We start from the raw sequence: 23,966 nt of genomic DNA on the forward strand, positions 1-23,966 counted from the left end.
TTGCCAGGCAATCAAACTCTTGTTATGCACCCTCTTTCTTCTTCTTCTTCTTTATTCTTCCGTAAGTTTTTTGGCGCAGCGTGTCTTCAGCATACATTGACCGATTTCAGCCATTCAACTATCAAAATGTTCATCTCACAGAGGACATTCCGGGTTTTTTTTTAAAAAAATATAGTTTTTCAAATATTAAGCAACTTTGGTGTCATCTGCCAAATGTATCTCCTCCTACAAATTTCAAGCTACAGACTCCATTCTAGGCTTAAAACGCTCATTAGATGCTGCTCTATCAAACTTGTTTTCAGAATTATCTAATTCTGAATCGTTTCCGCACGCCAGGCTCTCAAAGTTGGAGTGGTTTTCGAGGTCTCCTCTGCTGTTACCATGGTGACAGGCTGACACACAGAGGCATACAAAGCTCTGAATTGCTCTGATTCTCCAGCAACTCAGAGCAATCCTTCACATCAGCATTCAAAGCAATGCTTCAGCTGCAGCAATCAAACTTGCATTTTCTTCAGGATTCATTTATAAAAATGCAAGGTGCAATATAGACCCACCACCCACAAGGACAAAAAGGATCAGATAGACCATCTGTGTAAGGGGCAGAAGAGAAAGAGGACACTAGGAGCTTCTCAGAATTTGGAAAAAAAGAAACTGTTGTCTGGAACAAATACTTTGGTACTGGAACACTGGTACCAATGTTTGTAGTAGAATACCATGACTTTATCAGCCAGGCATATTCAACCTACACACTTTTCAGGTTTTTTCACATTTGATCAGGTCACTGCAAAGGATGACTTAAGGTAACTCATGGGTTAGCGTAATGATTCACCTGTACCTACTGTAAAAAATTAAAGCTCAGGTCCTGATCATGACTATAATGCAGCAGGAATACACATTATATTTATTTGTTGGGATAGTTTAGTTGTGGTTGAGCTAGACCAGATTGTTTTGACACAACAATGAATGCAGCTCTGTGGGGGTGTAGGTTCTTTTAAGCTTAAATTTACATGTGTTACTAAAAATGTTTACACTCTTCCGAACAAACTCAGATTAAGAAGGAGTAATGAAACACACAAATGTTTCCCAGTAACCTCTTTAATAATCAAACTGACTGGACACCCAATTTAATTCATTTAAAACTGACCAAGTACATATGTTTTCAATACGTGACAATATCCTATTTGCAAAAAAGGGTGGTGCACTTCATATTCTTGTCCTTTAAGAGAAGATGAAAGTTTTCCGGACACATAATGTCCCCAGTCAAGAAGAGTCCAAACAGCTGTTCTCACTGGGCTTTGGCAGTCCCAGCCGTCTGTGATGACTGTTGGCCTGGTTGTAACTGCTGGATCTTCACATTCATTACTTCAATCACAGCTGCAAGACAGGACACAATACATAAGAACATTCGATCTATAATATATAGACACAAAGGGGGGACAAGAAGAGTGGATTTCCTTGTTATATTGGCTCTACAAGAAAAGTAGAGGGAGCACACAATGCCAAGTTAAAAAAGGACAATATATGTTACAAGTAAATTGGACTTACTTTGTTTCAAGGCATGTTTTTCCTGAAGGGTTGGCTGGATTTTCTCTATCTGCTTTGTGAGGAAGTCTATTTTGCGCTTGAAGAACGCCTTTGTGTCGCCCACATTCTACACAGACAAACACAGCAATTTATTAAAACAAACATTCCACATAATAAGAATAAACTATAGCACTGGGGTTTTGAAACCTGCATTACCTTTTCAACGTAGTATCCTGTCCCCACATTCACTAAAACATGATCCACATCAATTAATGTTCCAGGGACATACATCTAGATAAAGGCAATGTTAAGGAAACACAAAAGACCTCAAGAGGCATGAGACACTCAATTTAAAGGACATCAAAATAACTTTATCCCCAAGGATACAGAACTGGTAAGGGGCACAAGCAATTCTTTTCCTGTAAAAGTGAAGAGAGAAAAGACAACCTGTTACCTGGGAAAATTCATCAAACTGGTAGCACTGAAACCAAACCATTATTTTAGGTTACTGTGGATAAAGTGTGAAATGTTTAGGACCAATTTATGTTATATATCGAGAGTGTCATTAAAAACACAGCTTACGCACCTTTGTTGTTTTGGTTCAGGACATTCAAACTATCTTTTGCTTCAACATACTTAGTCTGGGCAACTTTGAACTGGCCTATTGAACACGTCAAAAACTCAATCTCCTGAAAAACATGTACAAGGCAGAAAAGATTAGAAAAGCACATAATAGACATATTAGTGGTCATGCTTTTTTCGTGGATATTTAACTGAAGCTAACACCAGTACCGCTGTCATCAGCCGTGCTAGTTAGCTAGCTATAGCAGCCGCCCGTTTCCACTCGTGTTATCACTGTCGTAGAGTTACTTTATAAAAAATAATATTCCTCACAAATTATTTAGTTAAAACTAGACAGAATACCTGGTCGAGTTGGGTTTTCAGTGCCTCTAATTGAGGCAAGGAAAGGGTTGTGAGATTCACCGCCATGTTGGAAGCGTGAAGCCAAGCGACCTTTAGGGAGGGTACTTCCGGGTGACGGAGAAGGTCCGTCATTAGTCTGAAACACCGCCCCCCTGCGAACAACAGGTGAACTTCAACGAACCTCTACCAGCAACAATACTCCTCCCTCTCAGTGTTTATTGGAAAAATGTTTCACAAAAATTGATAAGGCTAGGAAATAAAACCGGCAGGTCACCAGCTGTGACGCTTGAGAATAAATTCCAAACTATAAAGTGACAGGGGGGTCATGATCAATACAAGCTGGTTGAAGTAATGCATTTTATTATTAACCAGGGAAAACTAACAGACTAAGCATGAAATTGGGTAAGTGACAAGTGGTTCAGTTGTTAGTAGCACTGAAACAAGAACCCTCCTGTTAGATGCAGGCTAGTGTTGGCAGAGACCACACTTTCAGGCTTTCAACAGCACATATCGTTAGTTTGATTGCCATTGCTAGGCAATCAAACTCTTGTTATTCACCCTCTTTCTTTTTTATTCTTCCGTAAGTTTTTTGGCACAGCGTATCTTCAGCATACATTGACCGATTTCAGCCATTCAGCTATCAAAATGTTCATCTCACAGACATTCCAGGAGGTTGTTTTTTTAAAAAAATAAGTTTTTAAAGCATTAAGCAATTTTGTCATCTGCCAAATGTATCTCTTCCTACAAATTTCAAGCTACAGACTCCATTTTAGTGTTTTAGTGTATTCAGAATTGTCTAATTCCGAATCATTTCCGCACACCAGGCCCTCAAAGTTGGAGTGGTTTTTGAGGTCTCTGTCGTTACCTGGTGACAGGCTGACACACAGTGGCATACAAAGCTCTGAATTGCTCCGATTCTCCAGCAATTTAAAGCAATCCTTCACATCAGCATTCAAACTTGCATTTTCTTCAGAAAACACCCTTTTCTAGTTTGTACTTGAGCACGTTTATTAAAAAATATCCAAAGCACCATTACAATTAAAAAAAGGAGCATTCAAATACATTACAAGATATTTCAAACAAACCCAGAAAAAACACTTTACATCTTTAAAATTGAAGCACTGGTTTAAATTAAGATGATGAATTACTTGCAAGCCTTCAGCACTGTGTGTGTGCACTGAGACAATAACGTCCACATACTGCATAGACCGTTTACATCCACTTTATATCACCATTCCAGTCCTACTGCAGATGGACTGGTAAGCCATAGACCACGGGTGCAGCTCCTATAAGGTGTTTCAGGACTGTGGTCTCACGTGATGGACCCATATAATCCAGCAGAGGAGCTCCAGATCCAGCAGACAACCAGGACTCCAGCAAGGCTTTAGTGAAGCGATCAATATCTCGATCTGTCACGTCCCACAGGTTTCCCAAAACAAAGGGGCTAAAAATAAAGGACACCACAGCAGAATGACTAAATGACATCTGTAGTGTTCTGCAGTATCATGCGGAATATTCATAGTTAGGACATCTTTGTAATGATATGCATTAAATAAAGTGTATAAAGACACATCTCTCACCAGCCTGCTATGAGGTAGTTGAGAATGATCCCTTGTCCCTCTTGTTCACCACAAACAGCCAGTGCAGCACTCCTGCAGCCAAATAGCAGAGAAACTGCTCTCATCTGCCGTTTCATGACCGACTGGCTGTTGAGGAACCGTGCACCTGCGCCATGGCCCACATAACTAAAGAATGGACAGAGAGAAATAGTTAAAGCGGATTAATATTAAAACATTCACAATGGTGTTAAATGATCTTCACATCAGTATTTTTTACTGCATTTGTGTGTTTAAATTAACTACATCAGTTTATCAACCTTACAACATAGCTTTTGTTCAATGACAGTAGTGGTTGAGGCTGAAGTTCAGAACTACACACATCACTACAGACAGCAGATACAGAAAGTATTTGACTACTTTTTGCAAATTTAATTCTTAGAGATCTTATAGCATTAGTTGCATCTTTCTAAATCACTTTGCCTCCTATGTTGCCCATCTCAAACTTACATGTACAGATCCTTGGTTGCAACAGCTTCTTCGAGTTGACTGGAGTCAGGAGCTGCTCCACACACACCTTGCCAATCTGGTTTACTTTGAGAAAAGTTTTAGGTAAATTGCAAAGAACTGAAATGTCAGCCCACATGCATGCATGCACACAAAATGTTATTTCACTTCTGAGTGTTGGTCTTACCTGGAAAACCATTCCTTGAATCGTTCCTGGGTGTTCCCTAAATTACCATCTGGGTCGAGCACATAATACACCTTCCTTGTATCCACACCGTGTGTCAGGATGGACTGAGGGTCAGTCTAAAAGGTAAGATTTACATAATTACATCTATACCAAACACTAAGTTAGCATCACACTACTGAAAAAGTCATGGACATTAAATCGTACCTCTTTCTGAATGCTCAATCCAAGCAGTGAGTGCAGGGAAGGCATTCGGCTTACGGAGCGAGCCTTTAGGATCGATATGCTCTCCCATGGCAACTTTTGAAGGTACTGCATCAAACACAGGACAGAAGCTGGTGAGCATCAAATATCATTCCTATTAAAAATTGCATGTTGCAATTGAGCTTTTTTACAGGAGAAACCAACCTTGTCCAGGATGAGTACCGCATGGCCGCGAGGCTCATCGCTCTCTGAGAGCTGGGACACAGCTGTACGTAGAAGCTGATCACACTCTGTATCCCACTGTGGATAAAGTCCAAATCCAAATCTTTTAATATCATCTTCAGAGAGCACAGGCGATGCAGAGAGCACAGCCTAAGGGAGAAAAAAAATCACAAGGGTTAGTGTTGCTATGGTGTTCTTTTTCCAGCTGCTTTTCAGAAGATTGTGGAGCAAAACACACCTTCAACATTTCCTCGCTGACATTCACTCCCTTGGCAAATAAGGCCTTGCATAGTTTCTGGGACTGTTTGCAGAGCTCAGGATCCTTTGAAGAAGGCAGAAGAAAGCTCTTCCAGCATCCAAGCAATCTCTCCATCTCATTCAGCACCCGCTGCAGGAGGGTTAGTGACACTTAGTCAAACACTGACCAAATGATAACTTGCACTGTTTGCCAAATTCTTTCTTCCTTGTGCTAAATGTGCATCATTTTAACTGTAAGAGAATAAGGCTGGTCTTACAAAGCACTAGGGAGTACTCCAATAGTGCTATACCTTGTAACTTACCTCAACTCTGGAGTCAAGAGCCCGCCGGCCCTCCCACCACTTCGCTTTTTCAGACACGGAACTCACAGCCTTCTGTTCTGTCTGGATGTTATCAATCTCCTGTACTAACCAGCTGATGGAGTGCTAAAACACACATAGACAAAGTCAAATTACAATGAATCTGACCCATGCTAGTTTAAATGTTTGCCATTCCTCTACACCAAGTTACACTGTGGTATAGATTTTCTTATAGTACTGCTAGTAAGGAATAGAAAAATCTTTTTTTTTCTTGCCAAACATTTAAATTAATATATATATGGATTCAAATTGCTGCCATTCTTTGTCCTAGATTTAGAACTCTTTGAAGCATTAAAATAAAGTAATCCTTCCTTAGGCCTTACCTGCTGTTTGGATGTGGGGATGTGAACAGTTACGGGGGCAGAACCTTTCTCAAGACGAGACAGTAGAATGCTATCGCCCATTTTCCCAGGTTTTACTCCAAGCACAGACATCAAGCACACGGTCACCCCTGTGCAAACAAGAGACATGAATGACTCTGCTGTTTCCTTTTATCATTACAGACAATGCATACTTCACATTTCAGTGAAATTAATCTTTTTCTTGTACCTGGAGGAAGACATTCAATTTGTTGGATAAATTCTTGGCTGTGACTCCGGGGGAATGTGAAGGAGTCTGCAGTAGAGAAGGAAAAGATGTTCTCCATCTCAGACAGCCTCTGTTCAGTAGAAGCTTTGGACACAGTGCTGCTGGTGTCATTTAGACTCAAAGCATCCATCTTGTCTGCTAGCTCATTTGAGGCCTTTCTCAGCTTCCTACCAGAATGACACAAAGCAATACGGGTTGTTAGAACTGGTGATAATAATTCAAATAAAGAAACTATACATATCAGACGTGCTAACCTGAGACAGCACCCTAGATGCCTGATTGTGCGATGCCGACTTGTGATGCCCAAGGACTGGGAGTGTAGCATTGCTGTAGTCATGGGGTCCTGTTGTCCCATGGTCAAGGCCAGAAGAGCACAGAGAGTTGAATAGATGGTGGGAGAAGGGAAATGCTGAAGACTCAACCAGGCTGACTGGAGCATCAACTTCACATCTTCTAGTGAAAAATTGTCTGGAGGAAAAAAAAGAATCAAATGAAAGAATAAAGTTACAAAAATTGGAAGGCGCATAGCACAGCTGGTGCAGGTATTATAGCAGTGCAGATGATATTATATATGTAATATAACAGTACCATGTGATTTTGACTCACCTGGCCTATTGTCTGAATGATGGAAGGGTGTCTGTGGACCTTCTCTCAGCTGTCCTCTGTTCCTCAGTTCAGAAAACCCATCTTTCTCCAAATTACAACAGCTATCCCTCCGCAACACCTCAAAATCTGTGTCTAAACAGGAAAAGAGAATATTTCCAGTTCAAATCTTGTGATTCATATTAAAAATTAATGCTAGCTGTGTTACATCATACAAACAGAAATACATACTGATGTCTTTTGTTGAAGCCACCTTTTCTTCAGTCTCATTATCTGAAGCCCTCAGCTGCTCAATGCTTATATCCAGAACTTCATAAGTGTCCTCCTCAATGGCCCTCATGATGTCTGGCTCCTCCATGGATTCTGCTTCTATCTTGGATGACTGCTTTCTGGTTCTTCCTCTTCTTGCTGTTGTAGGCTGACTGACAGGTGTCTCTTCATCCTCAGAAGAGATGAGTTTTGCAGTGCTATTTTTTTTCCTAGTCTGCCTCTTTGGTGGGGCCTTCTCTGCAGGTGTATTTGCTGCTGTTTTAGCAGCTCTTCTGGCAGTTGTTCGCTTTTGAGGGACATCTGCCATTTCGTTGGATTCTGCCGTTTTACTAGGCTCCGAGTCACTTTCATCACTAAATTCTATCTGTATTAAAATATAAGAGCTGTTATAAGCAAACTTTCTATGAACCATTTTAGGAAGAAATAAAACATCAGTGTGAGTTCATGCCTACCTTGAAACGTGACCTCTTTGTGCGTTTGGGGGCGTCTGGCACAGGCGGGACTATGTCTTCCACAAACTCATCATACACATAAAACTTTAGCTTAGAGGCAGTCTTTGGTGCTTTCTCCACTGACTTGGGGCCCTTCACTTTGTGAACAGGAGTACAAGGTACGCGTTTCACTGGTGTCGAAGGAACTTTCACCTTCTTCGGTTTTCTCGTTTTTTCAGGAACATCAAGACTTTTAACAGAGTCGTTTTTCTGTATGGATGAGCTAGGGATTTTTTTTTGTGACTTCAGGACATTAGGTGCATTCCAAGACCAAGCATTTGAGAAGAGCTCCTCTGGGGCACAGTGATTTTTGGCAGCTAATATCACCAATGATGCAATGGCTTTAGTTGCCATTAGGCCTGCTTTCACAGGTCTTAGCACAGGACAGGGTGAGGAATCAACAAAGGCTAGGCCAACTTCCAGTATCTTCCATATACCACAGACTTTAAGAGTCGGTTCCAGCCCAGACAGTGCCAGGCGTAGGTAAACACGGCCCACCACATCCTGCATTAAGGAAGGTTTAGACATACTTTTGGCAGGGACACAGGAAGGGAAGAGTTTACCCAACTGTGATGCAACTTTAGTGGTAACGCTCTTACAGCGGGATAATGTTGCCCGCAGCAGTTTTGAACTGGCATTACCTTCACTGGGATCCATTTGAAGAACCAGATCAGCCAGTGTAGCTGCCCATAGAGCAGTGGCCCGGCCCAGAGAGGGCTCAGAGCAGCAGGGGCACAGACAGTCAGACTCGTGCGTTAGAGAGGAGAGCCAGCGCTGAGGCTGAGCTTTAAGAGGCGGGGAGCTAGACCGATCCCTCACTACCACTTCTTTAACAATCCACCTGGTCCTCAGGATTCCCTTCAGATCATCTTCTACAGTGGTAAGGGGAATCTGAGGTTTCTGTCCTGGACGCCCTTTCCTTGGCTTTATTTTCAAATCTGTCCTTTGGACCTGGTCAGAAAAATCTAAGGAAAACATAACATCACTAAATACTAAGTGTGTGAAAGGTATAGGACCAAAAGATTGAAATAGATAGTCAATGCAAAACATTACACTACAGGCATACAACATGCAACAGACCTGTGCAGAGCTCCAGGAGGTGTCTGACTCGGTCCAAATCATTTTTGCTTTCTTCTCTTCCCCCTTGCATGAGTGCCAACTCCGCTTTCATAACCAGCAGCTCGGCACATCTACAATATAAATAAATGGTATGAAATTGTGGTATGATAGTGATGTGTTTGTAGAGTATGTTATTTGATTGAGTTTCAGTACTTAACATACCTAACCATTAACGAAACCTTTCAGAAAACCTCACTGTTAAAAATTAAGTGACATCCAATTATCTTTTCTTGACCCCCCCCCCCACTTCCCTAAATGCATTTTAACTCACAGTAATGAACATTTACATACTGGCTTATCGCTCGCAGCTTGATTGCAAGTTTTAGGGCTTCGAGGCATTGGAGTCTGGCATCGTTTATGGCCCCACAGGTGCTTCTCACAGCCACCATTTTTATGGAGCACGATAAGAGCTCTGACAGTAGCTGCCACTTCAGCACCAGGTTATTACCTGTTCACAGACCAGAGGACAGAAATACATTAACAAAAAGCACGTAAAAAAAAAACTTATTGCTGTATTAGAATGAACTGTGAGAAACGCACCTTGGTCAATGAAGTGCAAATGAGAGCTTTGGCAGTCAGTCCCATATAAGGCAGTTCCCACTAAAGTTACCAGCATGCTGCGAAGAAGCTTTAAACTATCGTACAGGGCAGCATCTGGGTTTTTCACACCTGTGACAGAAAAATACAGGAATGAACCGTTTGTAGCTACAAACACAACTGCTATATTCTCACAAAACATAATAATGAATTCTGCAAACCATTCTGTATGATGCGGCTTCGCTGGATTTGTGGTAGTTGCGCAGAGTCCAGATTCAGATAAGAGCTGCATGTCTGGAGGGTCCGTGCACGCAGCAAGTACCAGCTCATTGACTGTCTCTGCTCATTCACTTCTTTAAGCACATCGCACAGATATGACACTCCACAGTCCACCTGAAATGTGAGCAATCGATAAACAACCATGCATTCCATGCATCTAATCTGCTTTGTCCTAGATCTTATTTATTATCTTATCCTACTTTACTTATTTTATTCTATGTGGCACAGATGTTCTACCGGTTGTCTTTTCTGCTGCTACTGCCATCATTTTGCACTACCTGCTTTATGTGCCTTTAATTGCCCCACAGGGACAAATAACAGTTTTTTATTTTTAATTTTTTAAATCTGAATTTACATACCTGTCCTATGCAGTAATGGTACTGAGCTTTCAAAAGGACAACCATTATGGAGAGGGCAGAAGGCCCCTCAGCAGTCGCATCCAAAGTAAGAATTTTTTCCGCTTCCTCCAGCTGGGCCTTAAATAATTTATACAGTAAATTATAGCTCACAAACATTCATGTATTTGTCAAGAATGCTCATAACGGGTGCAATACCTGAGCCAAGTCAGGTGTGCCCATTTCCAGGAGGAGGCTCGCAGACAGACAGAGTAAGTTGGCACAACACTGAGCATCAGAAAGTTGACGTGAAAATCCAATCACAAGTTGGTAAGCTTCTAAAGCCTTCAGTGGCTGCATAAGAAAAGATAAATTAATGACAACACATAATAAACTGGTCTGTATGTCTAGTTAGTAGAAACTACCCTTGGAAATGCAGCACATTCTATGCCATTACCTTTCCAATGAGTCTGAAAAGAGCTGCAGTCACAGCTATAGAGCTGCAGGTCTGTTTGGGGTTCCTAACAGAAGGCATCGATTGACTCAAAAGAGCTGACCATCCATCCAGGGCTTTCTCCAAAGGCTGACACAACTCTTAAAAGAAAAAAAATCTGTGTCAGAAGGGTTATATCTATAAATCCGATGTGTCACAGTAACCACAGTAAAATCTCGTCACATAATTTCTATTTAATAAATAATCAACTCTTACTGTTCTCTCCAGCCAGGTCGAAATGCAGGCCTTCGTAGACCTGAACACTGTCCTGTGCTTTCTGCTTGTGTTCATAATCAAAATCATTGTTTTCTATGGTGCTGGCCTCATACAGTGGCTCCTCGCGCAACTCTCTCCGTTTTCTGTCATTTTCAATGCCCTGGCCAAAAGCAACAAACAAACAATAACCACTATAAAACAAGGCTTACTTCTACACATTAATTAATTACATCAATTATATGTGAAAAGAAATTTGAACACAGACTGCTTAAAGAACATATTATTAGTGCATCAGAGTAACAAAGGAATATGCACTTTTTTTTTAATTATGAATTGAATATATATATAATTGAATGAATTAATTATCTTACCTCCTGAAGATTCTTCTCCAGAGTGCAGATATAAAGCCAAAGAAAGGCATGGGCTTTGTCATCTTTCAATCTGCTTGCATTCTCTGAAGTCTCTGGTTCTTCCTCAAGAAGTCGTAAAGCCTCATGGGTAAAATCCACTGCCGTGCTGTGCAGTCACAAATAAACAAAGTGGAACACAGAGACAATGGTCTGCTTTTATAAGTTGGCCTAGAAAAACCATTTACAGTTGTTGACACCAGTGGTACAGTCTTTTTCAATCAGACCATTCATTAAAAAATATCTTACCAGTCAGTCTGTTCACTGAAATCCTGGAAACACACAACTTGGGCCATTTCACAGAGGTAGACAGCTCTTCGATGGGTGTGGGAGCTTTCCTCATGGCAGATATCCAACAAATCACAGAGAGTGTTGTAGCGTTCCTGAGCTGTGTCCCCCGACACCTCCTTATAGGCACGCAGCTCCTCATCCAATAGGCAAAGCATCACTTGCTCATCAAGGACAGCAGGCCCAAAACCATCACGTAATGTTCTGTTGCAGGACATGACAGCACAAATAAGTTTTAACATTACTTCTATAAAACAAAATGCTGAGTGAAAAATCAAATATCAGGACTACCGGAGTCGTATATCCTCTTCAGAGTTACGGGCTGCATCGGTCTTTATTTTCACCCACAGAGAAACAGGCTCAGCCAAGTGAGTGGTAACGTTGTCCCCCAGAGCCTTCAGCCACAGGATCACCCAATCCAAGGCTCGCTCCAGCTGCCCACCCCGCCGTGAACTCTGTACAGCCAGCATGAAGGGCCTGCTCAACTGGATAGTGATGATAAACACAATTAGAAATTACAAACCATTAAGTGACTTTAGTGAAATTAACAGCATTTACTCTTGGCAAAAACAAATAGAAATACTGTTACAAGCCCCACTTAATGAAATGCAATATTAAAAAACAAACAAACAAAAACAATGAGAATTCTGATAAATTCAAATATATTAATTAAGCTTACTCTGTCTGCTGAAAGTGTATAAGGGCCATTCTTGCATAAATCCCTGCAAAGGATCTCAACCAGCATGAAGGTCTGGTCATAGAGGCGTTGGTTGTACAACCAACAAGCAATATTGCTCACAACAATGACTGTAAGGCACAAGGTAAAGAAAAGAGAAAAGTTATAACAAATATGAAATGTCATTTAATGCATCTATGATCTGTGCCTGACAACATTAACAATGTAGAATAAGATAAAAACTTAGAATGTAATCACCCATTTTGCTGACAAGGCTTGCACTAGACGACTTGTGCAGTTCTGTCACCATTAACCCAGCTGTGGCTTGGCAGTAAAGCAGCACTCTGTCCAGTGCATCACTCTCCAGCTAAATATAATACATTGTGATTAATACAAAAGCTTACAATGACCTGAACTGCTAACATTGTTCAACTGAAAACATTTACCGTAGTCATTTACCTTTCACTTTTGCCAATACTATCACCATCAAGAAACTTTCATTTTACATAAGCATCCTCACCTGTGCTGACAGCATGCTTTCATGAGCAAATACAAAGCCTTGGTAAACACTGAAGCAGAGGGTTTGCCGCAGTTTGTTGGCTTCGGCCTGGCATGTTGAATTCTGAAAAATAGTGATCAGTGAAAATTCTTTCTAGCAAACATAGTGACATTGTTTTTTTCATGTTTCACAGTCACACTAACCTTGTTTAGCACCTTCACTAGTCTGTCTTGGTACTCCTCAAGGAAAGAAAACAAAGCTAGGAGTACTGGGCCGCTCAATCCCTTGTTTTGCCCACTTTCAACAGCCCATACCACCATACTACACCCTTCTAGCACTGCATGAGCCTCTTTGTCACTCAGGTCAGCTGAAAGAGACCTTAAGGCCCTTGCACATTCTGTCAAAGCCTGCCTGCTCTCATCACCAGCCTTTATCATCTTGTGAATCTTCACTCCCTGTTTGCCAATTATTAGCGCTGTACACTGAGAGTCAATACAATCTGTGACTTTGCGCTCAATATCCTTCAGGAAAGCAGAAGCCAGACTGTACTGGCCAGCCTTACAAAGAGCCTTCGCCACAATCAGTACCATTTCAGAAATGGCAAAAAAGCTTGATCCCTCTACAGATAGCTTGGAGTCATTTTCTTCAGAGCCTTGGCCATCAGTCCAACATCTGTTAAAAAGTGTTTGGATTTCCTTAAGAAGAAGGGAAGCATTCTCGGTTGTCACTTGTCCACAGCTACTTTCAAATTCAGCGATGGCATGGTCAATGTATATAGGAGCTTTTGAGGCAGTGGGGGTTGTACTTTTCATATCCAACAATAGTAGGAAGCTCAAAGCTTGAATCTGGCAGCAGAATTTGTCCAGAGGTTTTAAAATGTTCTTGTCTTTCGAGGCAGACAGTAGCCCATTCCAGAGGACAGAGAAGCAGCTCCGCACGAGAACACAGAAGTCATCATCAGCCTGTAGACCATGCAAACGTTGTTAAAGCTGAAACTATCTGTGCAGTCTAGATTTGTAAACTTTTCTGTACAGAGCAACACATACCTGTTTTGCAGTGGAAAGCCTGTTGTAAAGCAGTCCAGCAACATGGCTGCATAGAGCGTGAACTTGTAGAGAGCTCAAGTTCTTGACGATATGGAAAACGATCTTTTCCATATACAGAGGACAGCTCTGAACAAGTCCTGCTGAAACGTCATAACCACGAAGGGAAAGCTCGACCAGATTTACCAGCTGACTGACGTGGTCAAACCCCAGGAGTCCAGCTCCGATGTGATGGTTACAGGCTCTGATAATCCTGTCACACACCGTGCGACCCTGCAGACCAGGTCTACTCTTCACATAATCCTGTTAAATGTAGACAACACATTTGAAGTATATATATAATTACCAGTAAAAAAAATGGCGTGACAGTATAGTTTTCTGCATTTCCTGCTGAAAGTATTCCTCAACATAAAAGCGGGTTCTTCTATTCAGTCTACATATTAGTTCATAAATGATGCAAAGTCATGCTAACCTTTAGTTCTTGGAATAACATCCCCGTTTGGGTGACAGATGCGGTCCTTTCGATGTATTCGTCCACTTTTAAACACTTCATGTTGGCAGCTGTGAATGAAATGTTACCCTAAACTAAACGACGTTTAATATTAGCTTCGAGCTTCTAACGTTAGCAACGTCAACCGTCGCTGCTGAGCTAACGTGAACGTTCTCCAAGTGTAAGTAGGACTTACATGAAAGAAACGACGTAACAAATATTCTAGCTACAGCAGATAAACAGTCGATTTGCTTTCCATGTGAGGCACAGCTTGAACAGCACTGTCTCCTAAAAACTTCTAAATCCCACACACAGATTTTAAATCCGTTTGAGATCGTTGCCAGCCAATCCGACAGCACATCCGCTTTCAGCCGGAAACACAAAGGCTTGTGGGTACTATAGTTTTATTAGTCGCAGCTCATATTAAAACGTCAAACCTAAAAACTAAAAATACAAGGAAAATAAAATAATTGTATGTGTCTTCGATTACATACAGGAAGAGACAGTAAATATTCTCCTTCTTGTCTCATATGTGTAGGCCTATATTAACTAACAGTAGCCTTGTTGCATCTTAAAGCTTGTTTTTTTATTATTTTTAAGTTTTTCTTTACTTTGCAAATGTGGCTCTAAGTCATTTTTTCTCTTCCAATAATACAGTAATACTAAAAACCTAATCTCAGTAACCTGCAGTGGCACAAGAAGTGCTTGTAATTATAATTAAATAAAGCATTTATACCACACTGTGCATAGATATTGCAATCAAAAATGCTGCTTGAATATTAAAAGCTCTCACTGAAGAAAAACTAAATACTCTGCTATATTGCAATACCATATCTTTTTTATTTTATAGCCTACCTACTGTAGCACACTCAGGTCAAGCTTAGCCTATATAGCCTACGGTATATAGAATTGCAGCTGTTGATTATTACCATTATGTATGGTAATTATGGCATAATCTGCCAAATATTTTCGCCATAAACGAATCAATTATGAACCAATAGTTGTATCTGTACTTGTATAAAATGTTGGTTTCCATAATGCAAATAGAAAGAGAAGCAAGGCATTGATCGGAAATTACTGATAAGAATATTTAATTTAGATATTAGGTTAAAATAGAAGGACACATAGAGAGAGAGAGAGAGATGTATACACATGACAAACCGAAACCCTATTTTTGTTTTAATGGAAATGTAAATAAGAGGATTGTAGAGTTCTCATCATTGTACAAATCTTATTTTACCTCACAGCATGGTGTTAATGTTTTCTGTAAAAACAATCACTTGTCTGTTTACTGTGAGACTTTCTTTTATTCATATTGCACTGTCCTTAAACAGAGTTTAAGTGCTTTAGGAGGAGACACTCAGGTCATGTCCCATCCTGAGTTATTTCATTCAAAGTCTACTGAGGAACTAAACCTCTCTTCTTGATGACATGCTCCATTGCAGCCTTTTCAGAGGTGTCCAGGTTAATCTTGTACTTGGCCAGGATTTTTAAGATGGGCCTCAGCTTTAACCACCACTGATTCTTTGGAATACGATGTCTGCAGAGGCAAATATGTGTCAGTGACAAAAGTAAAGTGAAAACAATGACGTAAAATTCAACAGCTTATGTACACAGGTGATTGACAGGTTTGTGGCCTTAGGTATCAGTAGACATATTGCATTTTGTATGGTGCATACAGGTCTTTTCTTCATGGAAATCTCAACCTGGGCTCTCCAGAAATAGGACCGCAGAATGATGATGTCATCATAACGCTTCTCATCACCCAATAGGTTCACCTGTATGATTATGTAACCAGATCTGTGCAGCTCATTTCCATCTACCTTGGACCAAAACCTGTCAATCATTCCTTTGAAATGAATTATGTGAAATAATCATCATTAAATAATTTCAAAGGGCAGAAATAAAGTCTCACTCAAAGTCAGTCTGTTCTTTAAGCTCTGCCAGAGGCTGGAAAACCAAAGCTCTCCTCCTCATGCCCAACACACAGGCTGAGTCTGCAGAATTGGCAAAGATGCGACCTATAGGTTGAAGTTGGAAAAAAGAATCTGTCAGTTTTAGGGCATTGAAACAGCAGAGGTTAGTGTATTGTTTTGTGTTTTGAGTGGCATCTTTTACCATGTCTGTAACATTCCTTGAGCTTGTCAGTCAACCACAGGACAGACTTGATTCCCATCTTTGTGCCAAAATTCCTGTCAAAAGGAGTGGGTGTTCCACCCTTAAAAGAAAAAAAATGGCGATCTTAATGTATAATATGTAAGTTGGTGGAACTTGTCGTCTGCAAAAAGTGCATCTGCACTGACGGCACACCTGCTGCATATGTCCCAATACGTTCTTTCTGCAGTCAAACACACCCTTGCCCTCCTCTGAGTACAGGTTAAAGATGAAGTCGGTGGTGTAGTTTGCATTGCATTTTTCATTTCTAAAACAATAACAGATCAATAAATGACACAGTGGTAAAGTTGTGTCATGATAGAATCGATGATGCTAATTTCCTCAAACCTCAGAATGAGTCCTCTCTTTACTGTGGTCTTCATCTTCTCCACCAGATGATCCACATTTACCTGTAAAGAAATCATCTGTTAAAAATATCCATCAACAATTCACTGTTTCTGTCTCTGAAGAGGATAGACAGACCTCCAGCTCATGAATGTTGAAAGGTTCTTCATAAATATAGGCAGCATCAGCTCCAGATGCTAATCCAGCCATGGTTGCTAGGTAACCACAGTATCCGCCCATAGTCTCAACAATGAAAACTCTTCTCTTGGTTCCAGCAGCAGATTGTTTGATCCTGTCACATGTCTGCAGAGTACAGATGACAGGAAACCGATGCAGTGAACTATTTTGGGGTTTATGCTGTGGTTCTGAGTGTTTAATAACATGTTTTACCATGGTTATGGTGTTGAGGGCCGTGTCAGTGCCAATGCTGAAGTCAGACCCTGGAACATTGTTGGACACAGTAGCAGGAACAACGACGAGTGGAATACATAGTTCCTCATACTTCTCTCTAGCTTGCACCATCTGCAGCCCTCCAACAAATGCCTGTGTAAAGAAACAGCAATTAGGGACTTAGGGAAGTAGCTAAGAATATTCTAGCAATGCACAATCAGAGTCTTACCTCAAAGCCCCCAATAATGACCAGACCATGAATGTTGAACTTAGTGATGGAGAGACTTATTTCTTCCATAAACTCTTGTGGCAGAGATCTTTATAAAATGAAAAACACACTTTAAAGGTGACTTTACATTTTAAAAACACTTAAAACTGTCATCACTGTATTGCACTGCCTTACCTCTTTGTACCCAGCATGGAGCCTCCCTTTCCAGTCCATCCTGCCACTCCAGACCAACCGATGGGCTCAATCTGTGGGGGGATAGAATGTGTGCTCCTTCAGGACCTTTAAATGTCAAAGGCCATGTATTGCTAATGTAAATGTAGTATATTGCTCAAATATTGCTTTGGTACATGTCTTTATATGATTTACCATTCCATGAGCCAAGCCATCAAAGCCGTCATGCACTGCCAGCATCTGGTGGCCCTGCAGGATCCCGATCCTTACAGCCGAACGGACTGCAGCATTCATTCCAGCACATGGAGCCCCCACGTTCACAATAGCAATGTTAATATTACTCTGGTAAAGACAAATTCAGATTCAGAAAAAAATAAATACATTTTTTCACATGAGACATAATGAAAGAGTGTTCATTTGCAATCAGATGGTAGAATTGTAGCTTCTGACCTTTTTATCTGGGATGTGCACATGAGCCAGCATTTTGTAAGTGCTCCAGTTGTTTTCAAAGCTCCTGTGAGGAATTGAGGAAAAATGTACTGACATTTGAAACTCAACACAATGCATGACATTTTCAAATGAACAACACAAACGTGTTGCCTCACTTTCCCCTGAGCTTCACGGCATCGTCAAACCGTTTTTCAGCCATGGCTGTTGTGACATCTTTAGTCTAGTGTGAAAGAAAGTGCAAGAAAAAAAGAATATTGATCAATATTGAATATCAAACATAAACCTCAAGTATTTGGAATAATAAAAGTATTTGTACGGGTTCGTTTTTAAGTCTGGACCAAGGTAAACACAGAAATTCACCGCCTACTGCAGCCATTTTGCTACTGCAATAAGGACATGGCAGGTTGAAATAATTACACTTCAATGTAATGTTCGCCCAGTAAATTTATTGGATGCACCGTGACTCACCACTTGCACACACTCCATGAGAGGCAGCCTGACAGCCTGGTTTCCAGACAAGCTGACGACACATGCAGGAGTGTCTGGTGTGGCCTCTAGCAGAGCCATAACGGACTCCACACCCATCCTGCTCGCCTGAATCATAACAATGAGAAAGAGAAGGGGAGACAGTGAGAAACAAAATACATACTGTTTTCTTTTAATTGGTTCACAAAAATGGAGTTTATTTTTTTTTTGAGTTTTTATTTGGAGTTTCATGGTTATATTGAGACATTACCAGGATTCTATCAAAAGCGGAGGGGGTTCCTCCTCGCTGTACATGGCCCAAGATGGTGGTGCGTGTGTCAAAGCCAAGCTTCCTGGATACTAGCTGAACAGATAGACAGTTTATGAGTAGTCTGCCTGACATGATTTGATACTTTATATACTGAAATGTTACTGACCTCTTTGATACTGTCACAGGTGATAGGTTTCCCATTTCGATCAATTGCTCCCTCTGCAACAATGATGATATTCAAGCGGGATCCACGGCCTCTTTGCTAAGAAGGACAGCGTAAGAGTGACTAATTTTCACCGCGTTTATGTATTCCCATGTAGTGAAACTAATGATGATGACATTTACCTCTGTCAGTCTTCGGCACAGATGCTCCTCCCATCCATCATCTGGGGGCATCTCTGGAATGAAGACCCAGTCAGCACCGCAGGCCAAAGCTGTCACCAGTGCCAGGTAACTACGGACAAAGAGTTCCAGTATGGTATTCTTTTTTATAAAGTCATTAGTAAAAGCTGATCTTTTGTTATATTCTAAATGTAACCAGTTGAGGCATTTTACCTGTATTGATCACTTTTTATCGTAAATACTCACCCACAGTGCCTGCCCATTACCTCTAGGATGAAGGTCCTCTGATGGCTGCAGTATACAACATCTTTTAGTCAAATTTAGTGTCTACTCCACCCTTCATTCAAATGTATAAATGTGTACCTCTGTGCAGTTGTGGTGATGGCATCAACTATCTCGATGATGCGATGCAGGGCAGAGTCAGTGCCGATGGTCATGTCAGTTCCACAGAAGTCATTGTCGATGGAGCCCACCATGCCAACAATGTTGAGGTGGGAGGAACTCTTGGCCTCATTTGCTGTGATCTTCCCTGAGCACAGTTTAAAATGACTCTAAGGTACACAGCTTCACCATTGCATGCTTCACAGCAATTTCATGTTGTAAATGTGTTGTAAATTTCAGGGGCACGCCTCTTCTCACCAGCTTTTACCAGATCTGCCAGCAGCTCGCTCCACTCTGTTCTGAACTGGTTGGCACCAGTCAGACTACCGTCACCTCCAATCACACACAGGTTGGTGATGCCCAGTTTAACCAAGTTACAGGCAGCTTTGGTGCGACCTTCCTTGGAGCGAAAATCCTGACAGCGGGCACTTCCAATCACTGTCCCTCCCTGATGTCAGGAAAGGTGGAAGGGATTCAGTTCCAAGCAAGGAGGCAAATAAGGAGAGGGGCTAATATGAAACTTAAGCACCCATGTCACTGCTATTTAATGAACCCTGGCATTTAACTGACCATTTGACCTACAGCACTACACTCTAGACATAAACATTATACTGTAGCTCTGCTGATTACAAGTTAAAAACAGCAGCGGTAATAAAGACACTGATGAAAGGGAGAGTGTCTTTGCATCCTTGTGTCCTTACCAGCTGTAGCATCATTGACACACTCTCCCAAGTAGCAAGGCGGATATGTTCGCCTCCATCGACCAGACCCTGGTAACCCTGTCAACAAACAAAAACACAACTCAGTATAACCTTCTTAAAAAAGTGCTCAGTGCTGGGAAGAAGTAATTTATTAGTGTTTGATTAAGCATTTAGGCAACTTTTATAGCAGTCTATATGCTTAAAAACTGAATTGCATTGAATTGACTGTGAACACTTTACAGTTTATGACATTCAGTCTTTACCTCATGGACGAAATACACCTTGGCTCCGGTGTAAATCCCCACTCGAACTGTGGCCCTCACTGCTGCATTCATACCTGTAGGAACAATGTAGGTGTATGCACATTCATTCGGAAGATAGAATCTCATATCATGTTAGTGTTTCAGCAAAAAAAAAATATGTGGCACTATGCATGGTGCTATCAAGAGGGCTATTTTGATGGTTAATGTAAGCCGCAAATTTGCTATGCAGCATAACTCATTTGTTCAATAATATCAGCATTTCTATTTTTAGACTTTAAATAGCCTTGCTTCTGCAGCTGGAGCAACAAGCTGCATGATACCATGGTACCGTGTCATTATTGGTAAATCATAGCCTTTGCTTACTCTTTTGAGGGGTTGCTTAAAGGACAAGATGTGGATAGATTAACTTTTAAGAGTGCCAAGAGCATCTCCACTTACAGTGAAAAGCCGGGAAGGACAGAAAGGAAGAGTAGAATAACCCTCTCACTCTACCTCACCACTTTACAAACACATGACCGAAAGGTCGTTCCTCTAAAATTAGCCCTCACAACAGACACAGGGCAAAAAGAAGCAGGAAAGTAAAGAAGGAAACTAGATATTATAATTAGGATTCTTTATTCTTGGAGTGCAAAAGAAAAAGGAGTAATGGGCAGCCAGTTATGCATTTACATTCATACTTGTAAAGAGAGAGTAAAAAAAACCAGCAAACTGCACATTGCCTCTTATGCTCACAGCAGAGGGCTGTAGGGTCTATGACACACCTCCCAAAGGTCACAGGGGGGATATTACTCTTTGGTTTAAAGGGCAGAGGGCGTCTGTCACTGCCTGTGTTTCTATCTCTGGGTGAGTTAAGCGACGCCACTCCGGGTAGATAAGTAAAGTAAAATAAGTAGTTAAAAACATTATAGTGGAAGATTATGAAGTATGATCAAAAATAAATGTAGAAGATATATGAAGTAAAGAAAAGAAAAAAGGGTTTTAACTGAAGATAATATAACAGATCACTGACCAGTGCCACAGCCACAAAGTACTGACCTCCACACACCACCTGCTGAGGCAAACAGGCAGCCTGGCCTTGGTACTACACAGTCACATAGCTTCACATAGCTCCTCGGACAACATCCACTCACCTTGGGCATCGCCTCCTGAAGTCAGTACGGCGATTGCCCGTCCCACTCCCATCTTGGTGGGGTCAACAGGAGCCTTTTGTGCCATGGTCCTGGATCTGAAGTTTGCTGGGAAAAAGAGGGCTTCAATGTGAAAGTCCTCAGCACCCTGCTGCACTGAGAGGAGCACGAGCAGCCACCTCTAACTCAGCCTGCCTGCTATGGAAAGCAATAGCAGTTGCAGAAGTGCCAGCTTAACTATCCTCTTGGCAGACACTGAGACACACATAGTTGTGCTAACACATTTAGACACACGCACACTGTGCCTATTAAAAGTATTCAAACCACATTACCTCAAACCCCCTTTTTAAAACACTGAATCACAGTGAAAAAAACAGTTTTAAAAAAAGATAAAATATAATTTAGTGACAAATAATATATTAGTACATGTTTCACAATTTCAAGATGTGCTTTCACTGAGATTTTTGTAAAAGCTGGATGTTGAATAAGTCAAACTTTCATGCAAATGTTCAACATTCAATGTCATGATAAATGACATTCTATATCAAAAAGTCAGCTTCACTATGATTACCATAATACTAAAAAAAAACACAAGAGTTAACTGGGCATTTTATACCAGTCTGGACAGGCACGGATTCAAACTGCAACAGACTGACTAAGGTAATATGGCCAAAAAATTCAAATTACATTGTACTAATATTATATTATCATTTACTTTAACAACATCTGGTACAAGTCATACTCTAATCATATAGTGGATGGGGGTCTCTGAAGACTTTTAACTAGTCTTTAAATGTAGCAGTTGAAATCTGGCTTACCAACATTTTTTCCTGAGTTAAAGCCTAAAGATGTCTTACATTCACCGCCCGGTCCAGAGAGGTCATTACCACCTGAGGAGGGAGAATAAAACCACATTACCAATACAGTGCTAACAAGAACACTGAGGACACCCAAAGCTGTGCAGTCACACTCACATGACAAACCCTCTCTGCAGAAGGCGAGCTGCTCAAGCATTATTCCCTATTTCTATCCATTTACGGTATTTAAAATGTCTGTTTGAAGCATTGGTGATCGTGCCGTGCACTAACATCCTCTATCTGCAAACTGCAGGTTGCTGTCTTGGCCTTATCTGTTTTTCCCTAACCAGCTGCAAGTTGATATGCTGTTTTTTTCTCAGAGAATAAAAAGCTGCTACTTGTTGTTTTTTTTGTGTGTTTTGTGTTTTTATTGGACAGTCTCCACTGAGTTCAGCTAATCAGATATATCCCACTCAATACAGCACCAACAGGTCCAACGTGTAGGTCAAGGCATTTTTAATGTAAGGTTAAAGAATGAAAAACAACAAACAAAGGACAAGTGAACCATAAATCTAAATTAGTTCAGTGACAGGTTAATTCATTCATGTGTAAATCAGACAGAATCAGTGACTCATGCAGTCGCATGCAGCTCATTGAAGTTCACTTTAAATAGAAACAAGAGTTGCTACTGCAGAAGCCCCGCCCCTTCTATACCTCCATTACTGTGAAACTGCACAGTCATCCCAGTAACTGAACATAAACAAACAGGACTGTGTATTTACCACTGACACATAACTAATAAACAAAAACATTCGTCAATGTCAAAACGTACAAAAAAAATATTGTATGTATCACGATGTATCAACGTGACTTCCTGAACATTAAATGTAGCACAGCCTGGACAGCCCCACTGCATACACAAACAGAGACAAATATTCAGACTTTATTCATACCTCGACCTTTCCTGCTGATCCAGAACAGCAGACAGGCCAACAGTAGTGTGGCACAGAGGAGCCACTGAGCCAAGACGACACCCAGGTACCACATCCTCACAGAGCGCCTCTCTTCATGGCAGACCATTCTCATCTGTATTAATAGCTTTGATATCACTTCTTCATTGCTGGGTAATAACCTTTGTCATTAACCCATGCTGGGTAATCAGAGACTGCCTGGAATGGAAGGATCTGAGGTCAGTACTACTGAGTCGATGTCTGGGCGTCACATGCGTTTTTATTTGGAATTTACCAGAAAAAGTGGACATTCATCACTCAAAGAGTTAAACTGCACATGCATGTAATGAAATATGTGGATCCAAAAAAGTAACAACAGTATAGCAGACTGTGCAGCCTGCAGACTGTGAGCTATGCAGCAGTGTGGCTTTGACACCGGGCTTTCATACCAAAATGGATTCAGATAAAGGCAGCTCAACAATGTGAAAACACACACACACGTGCACACACACACACACACACACTTGACCCACACTGATATCATGGACTCTTAACATCAGGCACAAACCTGAGCCCTATGCTTATCTCCAACGAAATCTTAACAGTGACAAAAAGGTGTGGCTTCAAAAAGTCCAACTTTGAAGGTCTAAAGCTCCATTTGTTCCTCACAGAGACCGATTTAGTCAGCAGCACTCACAAACAAGCTCATGCATCATGTTAAAAAGGCTTTAAATGAAATGGTTTCTTGTTGTTATAATTCATCAGCTCATGTCATCTGTGAAGGTCACGACTGCTCGACTCCTCCTTTAACACCAGCAGGATGACCTCTGACTCAGATACCGCAGACAAAAGGCGGCC

General features: G+C 41.1%; 3 protein-coding genes across 4 annotated transcripts; all 3 read right to left on the reverse strand.

Annotated features, from left to right (window-relative positions):
* Positions 1-1,077: 1,077 nt before the first annotated feature.
* pfdn5 (prefoldin 5) lies at positions 1,078-2,577 on the reverse strand. Its single transcript, XM_028406457.1, has 6 exons — positions 2,449-2,577; positions 2,111-2,213; positions 1,912-1,943; positions 1,741-1,815; positions 1,546-1,651; positions 1,078-1,374 (listed from the first exon to the last, which is right to left on the reverse strand). The coding sequence occupies exons 1-6, from the start codon at positions 2,512-2,514 to the stop codon at positions 1,286-1,288; spliced, it is 471 nt and encodes a 156-aa protein (XP_028262258.1). The 5' UTR covers positions 2,515-2,577; the 3' UTR covers positions 1,078-1,285.
* A 919-nt stretch (positions 2,578-3,496) lies between these two features.
* espl1 (extra spindle pole bodies like 1, separase) lies at positions 3,497-14,415 on the reverse strand. Its single transcript, XM_028407240.1, has 31 exons — positions 14,055-14,415; positions 13,586-13,885; positions 12,743-13,501; positions 12,561-12,662; positions 12,299-12,407; positions 12,044-12,171; positions 11,656-11,849; positions 11,326-11,568; positions 11,041-11,185; positions 10,670-10,829; positions 10,418-10,554; positions 10,180-10,314; positions 9,985-10,101; positions 9,568-9,739; positions 9,350-9,478; positions 9,101-9,257; positions 8,771-8,880; positions 7,652-8,655; positions 7,161-7,563; positions 6,933-7,064; positions 6,581-6,794; positions 6,288-6,493; positions 6,062-6,189; positions 5,682-5,804; positions 5,360-5,509; positions 5,104-5,271; positions 4,903-5,007; positions 4,699-4,814; positions 4,515-4,598; positions 4,029-4,193; positions 3,497-3,892 (listed from the first exon to the last, which is right to left on the reverse strand). The coding sequence occupies exons 1-31, from the start codon at positions 14,133-14,135 to the stop codon at positions 3,691-3,693; spliced, it is 6,378 nt and encodes a 2,125-aa protein (XP_028263041.1). The 5' UTR covers positions 14,136-14,415; the 3' UTR covers positions 3,497-3,690.
* A 942-nt stretch (positions 14,416-15,357) lies between these two features.
* pfkmb (phosphofructokinase, muscle b) lies at positions 15,358-21,618 on the reverse strand. Of its 2 annotated transcripts, XM_028405898.1 has the most exons (22): positions 21,365-21,615; positions 20,235-20,308; positions 19,972-20,049; positions 19,529-19,718; positions 19,253-19,418; positions 19,136-19,180; positions 18,893-19,001; positions 18,714-18,809; positions 18,548-18,640; positions 18,280-18,405; positions 17,967-18,031; positions 17,812-17,875; positions 17,557-17,703; positions 17,365-17,435; positions 17,191-17,278; positions 16,962-17,114; positions 16,710-16,874; positions 16,575-16,636; positions 16,383-16,494; positions 16,191-16,290; positions 15,988-16,093; positions 15,360-15,612 (listed from the first exon to the last, which is right to left on the reverse strand). In XM_028405898.1, exons 1-22 carry the CDS (start codon positions 21,447-21,449, stop codon positions 15,471-15,473), a joined length of 2,337 nt encoding a protein of 778 aa, XP_028261699.1. In that variant the 5' UTR covers positions 21,450-21,615; the 3' UTR covers positions 15,360-15,470. The 2 variants fall into 2 exon arrangements, with proteins under 2 accessions (XP_028261698.1, XP_028261699.1); XM_028405897.1 differs by having other exon boundaries at positions 15,358-15,612; positions 16,710-17,114; positions 21,365-21,618.
* Between the last annotated feature and the right edge of the window lie 2,348 nt (positions 21,619-23,966).

The sequence above is a fragment of the Parambassis ranga genome, chromosome 5 (genome assembly GCF_900634625.1).
Source record: "Parambassis ranga chromosome 5, fParRan2.1, whole genome shotgun sequence".
In the NCBI taxonomy this organism is placed as follows: domain Eukaryota; kingdom Metazoa; phylum Chordata; class Actinopteri; family Ambassidae; genus Parambassis; species Parambassis ranga.

Excerpts from the sequence above, each read along its gene's own strand:
- pfdn5 (XM_028406457.1), bottom strand. The coding sequence starts at position 2,514 with ATGGCGGTGAATCTCACAACCCTTTCCTTGCCTCAATTAGAGGCACTG. Across the intron at positions 2,214-2,448 it reads TGAAAACCCAACTCGACCAG|GAGATTGAGTTTTTGACGTG; the intron begins GTATTCTGTCTA and ends CATGTTTTTCAG. Across the intron at positions 1,816-1,911 it reads TTGTGCCCCTTACCAGTTCT|ATGTATGTCCCTGGAACATT; the intron begins GTATCCTTGGGG and ends GCCTTTATCTAG.
- pfkmb (XM_028405897.1), bottom strand. The coding sequence starts at position 21,449 with ATGGCACAAAAGGCTCCTGTTGACCCCACCAAGATGGGAGTGGGACGG. Across the intron at positions 18,032-18,279 it reads TCATGGAGTGTGTGCAAGTG|ACTAAAGATGTCACAACAGC; the intron begins GTGAGTCACGGT and ends CTTTCACACTAG. Across the intron at positions 17,115-17,190 it reads TCATTATTGGGGGCTTTGAG|GCATTTGTTGGAGGGCTGCA; the intron begins GTAAGACTCTGA and ends TTCTTTACACAG.
- espl1 (XM_028407240.1), bottom strand. The coding sequence starts at position 14,135 with ATGAAGTGTTTAAAAGTGGACGAATACATCGAAAGGACCGCATCTGTC. Across the intron at positions 7,065-7,160 it reads GGCTTCAACAAAAGACATCA|ACACAGATTTTGAGGTGTTG; the intron begins GTATGTATTTCT and ends TTTCCTGTTTAG. Across the intron at positions 5,008-5,103 it reads CGGTACTCATCCTGGACAAG|TACCTTCAAAAGTTGCCATG; the intron begins GTTGGTTTCTCC and ends TGTTTGATGCAG.